The sequence below is a fragment of the Kogia breviceps genome, chromosome 3, assembly GCF_026419965.1.
Source record: "Kogia breviceps isolate mKogBre1 chromosome 3, mKogBre1 haplotype 1, whole genome shotgun sequence".
NCBI classification, from domain to species: Eukaryota; Metazoa; Chordata; class Mammalia; order Artiodactyla; family Physeteridae; genus Kogia; species Kogia breviceps.
This window is the reverse complement of record NC_081312.1, coordinates 158,742,833-158,754,868: the sequence shown is the minus strand read 5'-3', so window position 1 is coordinate 158,754,868 and position 12,036 is coordinate 158,742,833. Positions and strand designations below refer to the sequence as shown.

The 12,036-nt window shown below is 34.9% G+C and overlaps 1 protein-coding gene across 49 annotated transcripts in view; it reads right to left on the bottom strand.

The window, feature by feature from the left end:
- Positions 1–12,036, bottom strand: part of ZMYND11 (zinc finger MYND-type containing 11) — a 128,086-nt gene that overhangs the window by 67,419 nt on the left and 48,631 nt on the right. For 48 of the 49 annotated variants that reach the window (XM_059056844.2, XM_067030156.1, XM_059056847.2 and 45 more), the window contains exon 2: positions 4,824–4,958. In XM_059056844.2, coding sequence (XP_058912827.1) covers positions 4,824–4,939 — 116 coding nt within the window. In that variant the 5' untranslated portion in view covers positions 4,940–4,958. Of the gene's footprint in view, positions 1–4,823; positions 4,959–12,036 lie in introns of those variants that run through there. The other variant, XM_067030139.1, reaches the window with a different exon arrangement.

Sequence of the window (12,036 nt, the reverse complement as noted above, 5' to 3'; positions counted from 1 at the left end):
GAAATCCCATCATTTTGTGACAACATGGATCAATCTTTTTTTTTTTAACATCTTTATTGGAGTATAACTGTTTTACAAAGGTGTGTTAGTTTCTGCTTTACAACCAAGTGAATCAGTTATACATATACATATGTTCCATATCTCTTCCCTCTTGCATTTCCCTCCCTCCCATGGATCAATCTTAAAGGCATTATGCTATGTGAAATAAGTCAGAGAAAGAGAAATAACTGTATGATCTCACGTATATGTGGATTCTTAAAAAACTAAACTCATGGATACAGAGAATAGATTGGTGGTTGCCAGAGGCAGGCGCTGGGGGCGGGCAAAATGAGTGAAGGTGGACAAAAGGTACAAACTTCCAGTTATAAGATAAATAAGTTCTGGGTGTGTAACGTACAGCATGGCTAACAATACAAAATTGTTAAGAGAGTATAAAAAGTTCTCTTCACAAGAAAAAAAATTTCATAACTAGGAGAGATGATGGATGTTAACTATATTTATTGTGGTAATCATTTCACAATATAAACATGTATCAAAACATTATGTTGTACACCTTGAACTAATACAATGTTATATGTCAACTGTATCTCAATAAAACTGCGGGGGTGGGGAAGTGAAAAACTTTTTTTAAAGAATGTATTACAGAATGAACTTTAGATATCAGTGGTGAGCATGAAATACACACTTACTTGGAGAAGTAAGACTAAATGGCAGTTGTAAGGAAGAAAGTATAATATGTAATTGCTATTTTCTGTGACAGTTTAGAATTAGTACAACTGTTTAAAAATGGGTAATACAACTTATATGGTTTCCATGAAATGTATTATTAGTTATGTGTTGACACTATTATTCTCAGACAGCTTGGGATGCAGTGTTGGATGAAACAATTGAGTAACTACATGATATTCTAAAATGTTATTATCCATGATGTCCTAAAGAATCATGACTCTTACTGTGTAAGAAAGGAGATAAAGATTTTAGATAGCTCAGTAAAAACCAGTAGCCGTAAATTCAAGGGGAAAATATCAGTATGAATTCATGATGTAGTTTTTTTCTTTTACAATTATATGTATTTGCTAATTCGTCCATTAAAAGGCCTAGAGGGCTTCCCTGGTGGCGCAGTGGTTGAGAATCCGCCTGCCGATGCAGGAGACACGGGTTCGTGCCCTGGTCCGGGAAGATCCCACATGCCGCGGAGCAACTAAGCCCGTGAGCCATGGCTGCTAGGCCTGCGCGTCCGGAGCCTGTGCTCCGCAACGGGAGAGGCCACAACAGTGAGAGGCCCGCATACCGCAAAAAAAAAAAAAAAAAAAAAAGGCCTAGAAAGAGAGACCAACCTGGCAGCAATGAGCACACTGAAGTCCAAAAAAATACTCTTGAAACATAATTTCTAACTGCGAGAAACCAGAGACCCTTGGAGAAATCAGTGGTTCCAGGACTGGAGCAGGGTGTATCCTAGATGAGCCTGAAAAATTTCTGTCGTGTCAGAAAGCAGAGAGGAACTTCAGGGGCCAACGTAAAGAGGCTCCAAATTGTCAAAGAAGGGAAAAGTTAAGCATCAATAGGGATTATATCAGAAACAGACTGATATATATCAAATGGATTGAAAGCATGAATTCCGAATGACAAAAAAAACCCACAAAAAACCTAATTGGTTGCCATTAGAGGATGCTATTGTGAAAACTGGTAAATAAAAGAATCAGTTATTCTACCTTTCTGATATGAATGATACCACATGGTAACCATATACTACATGATGGGAAGTTTATGTCCTTATAGAATTATTCCAGTTAAAAAAGAAAAGATAAAACTAGATTATCACTATTTTGCAATCCTTAATGAATTACTGGATCTAGCCACTGCGTACCAGGCTTAGTACTAACCTCGCCAGATGAAATACATTATGGCCTCCTGAGGGCAGAACACATCACCACCTATGAAGAAGTCTCACCCCCACCCTCAAGCCTTAGGATCAACTATTAATTTCCATGAGATGCAAAGGAATGAGCAGCAGGTTAAAGTACACCACAGGGATGAAACCAGTGAAGGCAGGCTATAGGAAACAACAGAGCAAATGAACCAGGTCCTTAGATAAATAAATTGCAAAGGAAAACAACAAAAAAAGATGAATGAGAAACCTATAGATTAAAAGTGACTTAAAAGACATTCCAAATAAAAACAAGCAGAACTAAAACATTATACAGAAGTAAACTACAGTGTTTAGGATGTGCCAGGCTTCAAAATATAAAGAGCCATGACCCCAAAGCCCAAAACTTAATGCATGACTGAAGCTGTACAGTTTGTATTTTTATGGAGTCACTCACCAGTCAAATATAGAATGAAACTTAATGACTACATATACATTCTTCACATCAACTCTACGAAGCCTTCAGTAACTGAAGATATTTGGATAAAGATTAAAGATACCTCTATGTTCAGACTTAGTTGTAACTAAGCAGAGCACCTTGATTTAAAATTAATCTAAAGCTTGAAAAGTATTTACCTATTTAGAATGCAGAATAAGATTATTAGGCTTTAAAGCAAAAGATCTGACTTCCTGTCATGGTCCAATTCTTCTTCCTAACTTACCTTGGCAAGGGTTATGAGCAAGGAAATTAACACTGCTGAGAAGCCAAGGCACTGGGCTAGGCAATTATCTAGACAGCTCCTTCCCGGGGCTGACATTCTGGTAGGGAAATAATTACACGTGACTAGCGTTATGAAAGAAGTACAAGATGCTCTAAATGCACCCCCATAATAAAAAGGAATATGACATACTCTCAGATTAGATGAGGCAGAAGAAACACTGGAAACCACTCAAACACTTACCCTCTGATTTTCTCAGTATTTTTTTCATCTTTAGATAAGACTGATAAAACAATGACTATTTGGCAGGTAACTGAATTTATTCATATCTATCTTAAGATCTATGGATGGACCTTAGGACAGGAAGGTAAATAAGCCTTGGCACCCTTAAGGTTGTACTGATGAGGAAAGGAAGAGAGAGAATGTTTATGGACAACCCATTGTGCACAATGAGAAGAGGTGTGCAGTGCTGTCAACAGCCTCTGCATCGCTCACAATTTAACATGTATACACATGTACACACGTTACAGTCATCCAAAGACTACTCTGACACCCACATTAGCAACCTTGTCAGCCAAACTCTATACATGTCACCTGGAGATTCCCACAGCTTCCTAGAGAATGTCCCTAGAGCTTTCAGAGAAAGATGCCATGGATTAATAAGAAGTAATAGCCTGTAAAGTTGAAATAGCTCAGTCAAGATTAAATGACTTTAAAAAATTAAATCCAAAGAACAGTATCTTTTTTTCTACATTCTTCTATAAGTAATTTTTGATATACATAAACTGTGTGTATTTTAAAAAGCCCAACCATAGGAAAATACTTAAGGCTTTTTCTTCTTTGAGGTTTTTAAAAAAAACTTTTATTCCAATATCACCAATACTAAAAGTAATTTAGGGCTTCCCTGGTGGCGCAGTGGTTGAGAGTCTGCCTGCCGATGCAGGGGACATGGGTTCGTGACCCGATCCGGGAAGATCCCACATGCCGCGGAGCGGCTAGGCCCGTGAGCCATGGCTGTTGAGCCTGCGCATCCGGAGCCTGTGCTCCGCAGCGGGAGAGGCCACAAGAGTGAGAGGCCCGCGTACCGAAAAAAAAAAAAAAAAAAGTAATTTAATTATTATGTACTATTTATTTTATTCGTATTTTCCACATAGCTGTTACCTATTTTTTTCCCTTCTACTCACCTACAGGAGCTAGGAGTTGTACATGGGCAACTTTAAAATATTCAAAGGGTTAAATACAGAGTTAAAGCAATATACAGCATCATCTTTCTTTCTAATGTCCCTTCCCTCTTAAGTAACCTTTATAATCTTCTTCACTAGAATATGGCTAAGTGGCAAAAATATGATACTTAACTTTGTTACTTATTAATAACGACAAAAATAAGCACTTAATTAAATGAGCTTTCATACATCATCTGTTTTCCATTTTTATAGGTAGCGTCTAAAGAATGTATTGGAGATTAAGTATAAAGAAATTCTATTTAAATTATGAAAAAATATCATTCAAACATTTTAAAAAGATTAATTTAACTTTATTCCTTTAAAAATACCAAACAAAACAAAATCAAGTTCTATTTGAAGACTCCCTTATAATTAGTACATAACATGTAAATAGAGTATTCATACAGTAGTCTGATTTTTTTCTATTCTGAATCTTGGACTGCCAAGATAAACAGCATTGGAAAATAAAGAAGAACTTTCTTCTGTCAACTGAAGATTTATTTACTATAACTTCTAAAATATAAAATGAAATTGTTAAAAATTCTTGGTTAGTATGCTACAAACTAGTAAGATGTTACTATACCTACACCAAGCTATATGGTAGTATATATTATTCATACATTAAAATGAATAATGAACAGTAGACTTTTAGATAGCTTACATAAAAGTGATTAACTTACATAAAAGCAAGTGATTAACTAAAAGCCTTTTTAATAAAAGACTTAAATAAGTACTTGTTTTCAAGAGCCAAAAAATTTTTGAGAACTAAAAATCTATTAGTGTACTATTGATACTTTACTTATCTAACATTCATTTATACAACCACTAAACACAAGCTGCTTGTGTATGTTTCAGTATTTATTTCCCTAACAACTTTATACTCCTGTAAGGCAAAGTATCTAGTACTTTGTAATATATGTTAATTAGCATTAATAAATAAATAATCTTTGGACCTTTTCTCCCAAAGTCTTATATAAAATTTTACATAGACTTTTTTTGTTTAAAATTACTTACTTTGTAATACGATCAATGTTGGCAATTTGCTTCTGATTCCGTATAATCTCAATGGCTGCCCAAAGATGCTGGATAGCTTTTGTGTCCGCCTGCCGTCTTTTTGTTAAGCGTGCCATGACCTGTTTACTCCTTCAGCTGTAGCAATATACAAAAACATAAGGGAAAAGCACGGATTACAAAATGAATTATCATCAATATAAGTAACACTCTCAGCACCTCAATATATAGTATGGCCAACTTTTTATTTTATTTTCTACCATCCACATCACCAATTACTCCATAAAACTTTTCACTTCATTACTTCACGAAGAATGACACTACAAGACCAACAGTAAAAAAAGGTCTTCCCAAGAATAATGAGTGGCCATCTTATACCAATATGTCAAAGAAATATACATTTTAAATTTATTATAAGGCAAAAATGTTACTATATAAAATTTCATTTTTGATATTACATTGTGTGTAATTTGACAGATCAATTCAAAATGGAAATTAAATGTCCGAATTAGAAGTACTTTAGTTTATTATACTCATGGCTTAAATACTTTAATTCAATATAGACATACTAATAATGAAAACAACATTCCTTTTTTTAAAAAATAAAACCATAAACAGAAAATATAGAATAGTTGTTTCTAGCTGAGGTGTGAAAGGCTGGGGGTTGGTATACCAGAGCATGACATGGATGGACCCACATTATTAGAAATGTTCAGATGCTTGGATGAGGTGTTGGTCATTCATTATGTTATTAGGAAACAACATTGCTAATTTATTCAAATTTCAATATTCTGAATAGACTGAGGAAAATGGCCACCAGCTGTGTCCTGGCAAGACTGGGGAAAAAACGTAGTTGCAGCCTGAATGTCTGATGAGAGATGGTACTGTAAGAAGAGGCCAAACGCCTGGACTCTCCGCTGGGCACAGAGGGACCTGTTAGGCACCGAGACACCTGACCCCTAAATCATACAGGTTATGTTATGATGTTGAGGCCCTTAGGCATAGGTAAACATCAAAGTTTGGGGGATGGCTGAAATCTTCTTGACCTGACCTTTCCTATCTTTAAAGAGGAGAAAATAAGAAAGGAAAATTCATTCTTAGCACTTCATTATATTCCATGACTGGCCAGGAGAGCCTCATGAATCTTTTTCTCCACCTCTACATTTCTTTTCACAGCTAAATCAATTCTCCCTCTTTCTCCAAAAAACCCAAATAAAACCAGCAATTGCCGTTAAAGCTTAACTAGAGACTCTCTTCTGGTGAGTCTAGGATCAGTTAGGCTCCTGAAATAAGAAAGTGCTTTTCAGAATTACAAAATCAATTAAGAATCAGAAACAACAGCATCATTCAAGTTTTAAAGAAAACTTAAGGAAAATTAGTTGGTTCAGTATAGACTTCAATATAAAATTAAGAGATTTTTTAAATTATAATTATTACTTATGAATGTCTCTGTTCAAGAAAGTAACCACTTTAAAATGTACAGAAACTTCTCAGTTTAAGTGCACTTGTATAGGAGTGTCAACTTTCCAAATCTGATAAGCAATATGGTATGGAATTTATTGGTAAGAATATAAAATGTTAGAAAGTGACATCTAATGGTGAACTGTAAAAATACAACTTGTCAGATTATACAAACACTCAGATAAAAGAACAAAATTTCAGTCATTCTTACACACTTAAAAAAATGTTGCCTATTTTGTGCAAGGCAATAGCTAAACACAGTGAAGTATTTTAAAATGTATAAACTCTAGTCCTTGACAGAAAATAACATAAAACTGGCAAAGGCAATTTGACATATACATGGAACTACTAACTGTAATGTCATATATGACATAAATGGTACAAAATATATGCTGTGAGAATTCAGATAAAACAGATACTACTTCTAGCTTAAGTAACACTACAAAATGATAAATATGTGGGAAAATATAAAATTTCTTCATTTCCTGAAAAGATAATTGGCTGTTTAAAGCAAACAAAAATAATTGTTAGGTATCATTAGGTTTATAACATATGTAGAAGTAAAATATAGATGACAACCCAATAGCACAAAGGAGGGGAAGGGGTAGTAAGTAATTATATCATTGTAAATTCTTACGTCTTATGTGAAATGGTATTTATTATACTAATTCGAGAGGAACTATGTTAAATCGAGGATGCATATTACAATCCTTGGAACAAACACTAGAATACAGACAGGTACAGTTGACATATATATAACTCAACTTATGTTTTCAAAATACATATAAAGTTAAGAATAGTTTATTCAGAAATACAAAAGATATATAATGGCAAAGCTAACATTTACAAATTCTAAAATAAATAGCAAATATAACTATTTACATAACAACCAGAAGAATATAGACTAGTAGCAGAAATTCTAAAAGTGATGTCACTTAATTCCTAGAAATGATTAAGCTCAAGATTAAAGAATTAAGCAATGCTACACTTCAGGAAAACAGATGTAAAGTTAAAGCCAAAGATTTCTGACATCTACCTACACCGTGTCACACAGGTAGATATGCCTGGTAATGAAGGTACACCATAAAGAACATGCTCATAGTTATAGGAACCCAAGGAGAACACTGCAAGGATGCAAACCCAAGTCAGGTGAATACAGTGAAGCTTGGATGCATGTTATAAAAGTACCAAAACCTGACTTATTAGGACAAGATCTCTTTAAAGTACAATCACTGAAATTCTCCCTTCTTATGACATCTAAAATCATTCATTTCAGGCATGCTTGTTACATGTTAGGCATTCTATGCTCTGGGAATATAATAATATGGTAAACAAAAATCCTTCCATCAGCTAGTAAATATGATTAGTAATGTAGCTAGATATAAGACAAGGATAGTAATTTAGGTGTTTGTCAATAAAAAGAAAATCTTAGAAAATTAGTTTCTTATATTCTAGGCACCTACAGCTTATCATATAAGGCCTTTAATGATTTTGGCCAAACCAAACTTTAGTCTATTGTACCTGAATGTATATTATATTTCTACTAAACTGAACTACTCAAAATTTCTAAATGTGTCCCCAAACTTCATAACTCTATCCCTTTGTTTAAGCAGTTCTGTCTAGAATGTTCTCCCTGCCCCTTTACTAATTACCAAAAATTCCGTTCTTTCTAGGACTTACTATGATGCAAATGTTCCTGACCAACGCTTTCGCAAGAATCAAACTCAATTATCTTGTGTATTCTAATTGTAACTTGTTTATTCATCTCTTACAAATGTATTGCCTTGTACAAATAATTTAAAATTCCTAAAAAGAATTTATTAATTCAAGTAAGGAAAAGATGTGTCTTGTTTATTTTTCATCTGTCTTCCAAGGTGCACAGCATAGTTATGAACATGATAAACTTTTGACATGGACTTAGAAAATTAAACTTTTCCAGTTATATTATATAAACAATAAAGTCCCAGAGTAAGCCTTCATTTATGTTATATCAAAGATTAAGATATCAAAAAGAAAGATCAGAAAACTTGTAGAGATATACAATATAGTCCTCAATCCCCCCCTCCTTTTTTTTTTTTTAGCTCCAACACATCTGAGGACTATGACAGACTTGCAGTGATTCTCAAGAGTTCTACAGTTTAAAAACCAAACCCAAAAACTTCCCAGTAAACTTACCAATTTATTGTGGTAAAATACACATGAAATGTACCATCTTAACCATTCTTAAGTGTACAGTTCAGTGGTATCAATACATTCACATTGCTGTGCAGCCATCACCACCATCCATCCCCACAACTCATTTAATCTTGTAAACTGAAATCCTATACCCATTAAACATTAACTCCCCATTACCTACCCCAGCCCCTGGCACCCATGATTCTACTTTCTGCTTTTATGACTGTGATGACTCTAAGTACCTCAAAGAAGAGGAATCACACAGGATTTGTCCATCTATGACTGGCTTATTTCACTGAGCATAGTGTCCGTGAGATCCACCCATACTGTAGCGTACTGCAGAATTTTCTTCCTTTTTAAGGACGAATAATATTCCATTGCATGTATATACCACATTTTCCTTATCCATTCATCTGTGGATGGACACGTTTTAGCTATTGTGAATGCTGCTGCTATGAACATGCGTATACAAATATTTCAAGACCCTGCTTTCAATTCTCTTAGGCAAATACCCAGAAGTGGAATTGCTGCATCATATGGCAATGCTATTCTTAATTTTTTGAGGAACTACCATACTGTTTTCCATAGCAGGTGCATCATTTCATATACCCACCAACAGTGCACAAGGGTTCCAATTTCTCCACATTCTCATCAATACTTATAATTTTGTAGTTTTTTGACACTAGTTATTCTGATAGGTGTAAGCTGGTCCAAGTAACTTTGGCAAGCCTCCAGGCAATACCGGTATTCTCTATCCCTACAAATCTAATTTAATGCAATCCCTTCCATCTATGTAAGTACCTTGTTTCCTATCATACAAATGCCACAAATGCAGGGGAAAGAGAAAAAAGAAAGCAAATCGGGAAAAACTTATAAATAAATAAAATTAAACAAGGAATTTTTGGTGACACGTACATATATGGGGAAACTTTTTATTGCAAGGAAATGATAAACATGATAGGACAAGAGAATAGTTGAGGGGGGCAGGAAAAAGGCTGCATTGAGGAGGAACACACTGGGAGAATACACAGCATCAAATATGTTCTGATTTTTACTTCTGGTGGAGGGGTGCAAGTTTTTGTTTTATTTTCATGTCATCTACCATAAATATATAAATATTTTAACGTATTTACATCAAGTATTGCATAAAATTTAAAAATTAATCTCACTGTATAATGCACATTTCTTTGTGACTTAGTTCAGGTTAAAATTTTCCCAAACTCTACTAGCAATTTGAAGTTATTTTTTATTGATAGCCTATTCATGCTATTTTGCCATTTACATATTAATTTCTTTACATATTAAAGTTATTCACAAAATACTTTTGTCTGTCTTTTAGTAAACATCAAATGAAACTATAATGTTGAAATCTAGCTGTGTATTCCCCTTATGGTCACCTTTAATGATTAGAAGTCCTTCCACACTCAAGTCTGAAAAATATTCAATTGTATTTTCCTCTTTTATACAATTTTTTAAAATATTGACTTCTTAATCCATCTGGGAATAACTTTTTAAAATATCTTTATTGGAGTATAATTGCTTTACAATGTTGTTAGTTTCTGCTGTACAACAGAGTGAATCAGCTTTATGTACACATATATCCCCATTTCCCCTCCCTCTTGAGCCTCCCTCCCACCCTCCCTTTCTCACCCCTCTAGGTGGTCACAAAGCACCGAGCTGATCTCCCTGTGCTATGCGGCTGCTTCCCACTAGCTATCAATTTTACATTTGGTAGTGTATATATGTCCATGCCACTCTCTCACTTTGTCTCAGCTTCCCCTTTCCCCCCTGCGTCCTCAAGTCCGTTCGCTACATCTGCATCTTTATTCCTGCCCTGCCACTAGGTTCATCAGTACTGTTATCTGGGAAGAACTTTTCTAAGGTATTAATATTAATAAGCTTTATTTTTTTAGAGCAGTTTTAGGTTTACAGCAAAATTCAGCAGGAAATACAAAGAATCCCATGTCCCCACACTCCCACAGCCTCCCTGATTATCAACATCCCAAACAGAGGGCACATGTCTTAAAATCAAGGAACCTACAGTGACACACCATTATTACCCAAAGTCCATAGTTAACTGCTGGTGGTGTACATTCTATAAGTTTTCACATATGCATAAAGACATTAAAGTGCTATACAGAATAGTTCCTCTGTCCTGAAAATTCTCTGTGCTCCATCTAGTCATCCTTCCTTCTCACAGTCCCTAGCAACCATTAGTCTTACTTCTCCGCTGTTTTACCTTTTCCAGAATGTCATATAGTTGGAATTATACAAGATATACAGCCTTTTCAAACTGGCTTCTTTAACCTAGTAAAATGGATTTAAGGTTCCTCCATGCCTTTTCATAGCTTGATAGCTCATTTCTTTTTAGTGCCAAATAATGTTCCATTGTCTTGATGCCCCTCAGTTTATTTATCCAGTCAACTTGAAGGACATCTTGGTGGCTTCCGTATTTTGACAATTATGAAGAAAGCTGCTATAAACACCCTTGTAGAGGTTTCTGTGTGTAAGTAAGTTTTCAGCTCTTTTGGGTAAATACCAAGGAGTATGACTGCTGAATTATACACTAAGAGTATATTTCGTTTTGTAAGAAACTGACAAACTGTCTTCCAAAGTGGCTGCACCATTTGCATCCCCACCAGCAGTGACTGAGTGTTCCTCATGCTCCACATCCTCAACAGTGATCCGTGTTGTCAGTGTTTTGGATTTTAGCCATTTTAATAGATATATAGTGGTAAATCAATGTTGTTTTAATTTCCAAATGTCTAATGACATATGATGTTGAACATCTTTTCATGTGCTTACTTTCCATCTGTATATCATCTTGGTGAAGTATCAGTTCAATTCTTTTGCTCATTTTTTAACCAGCTTGTTCATTTTCTTAATGTTGAGTTTTAAGACTTCTTTATATATTTCTACCAGTCTATGGTTTGTCTTCTCATTCTCCTGACACTGTCTTTCACAGAGCAAAGGTTTTTAATTTTAATGAAGTCCACCTTATCAATTATTTCTTTCATGGGTCATGTCTTGGTGTTATATCTAAAAATTCATCACCACATCCAAGGTCATCTAGGTTTTCTCCTGTTATCTTCTAGGAGTTTTAGTTTTGCATTTTACATTTAGATCTATGACCCATTTTGAGCTAATTTTGGTGAAGGACATAAGGTTTGTGTTTAGGTTCATTTTTGTATGTGTGTGGATGTCCAGTTGCTCCAGCAGCATTTGATGAAAAGACTTTGCTTCGTTTCATTGCCTTTGCTCCTTTGTCAAAAATCAGCTGACTATATCAATGTAGGTCTATTTCTGGGCTCTCTATTCTGTTCCATTGATCTATTTGGCTGTTACTTCACCAATACCACACTTTTAATTACTACAGCTTTATAACAAGTCTTGAAGTTGGGTAGTATCAGGCCCTGATTTTGTTCCTCTCCTTCAATACTGAGCTGACTATCTGGGTCTTTCGCCTCTCCATACAAACTTTAGAATCAGTTCATCAATATCCACAAAATTACTTACTGAGATTTTGACTGGGATAGCACTGAATCTATAGATCAAGTTGGGAAGAACTGACACCTTTACA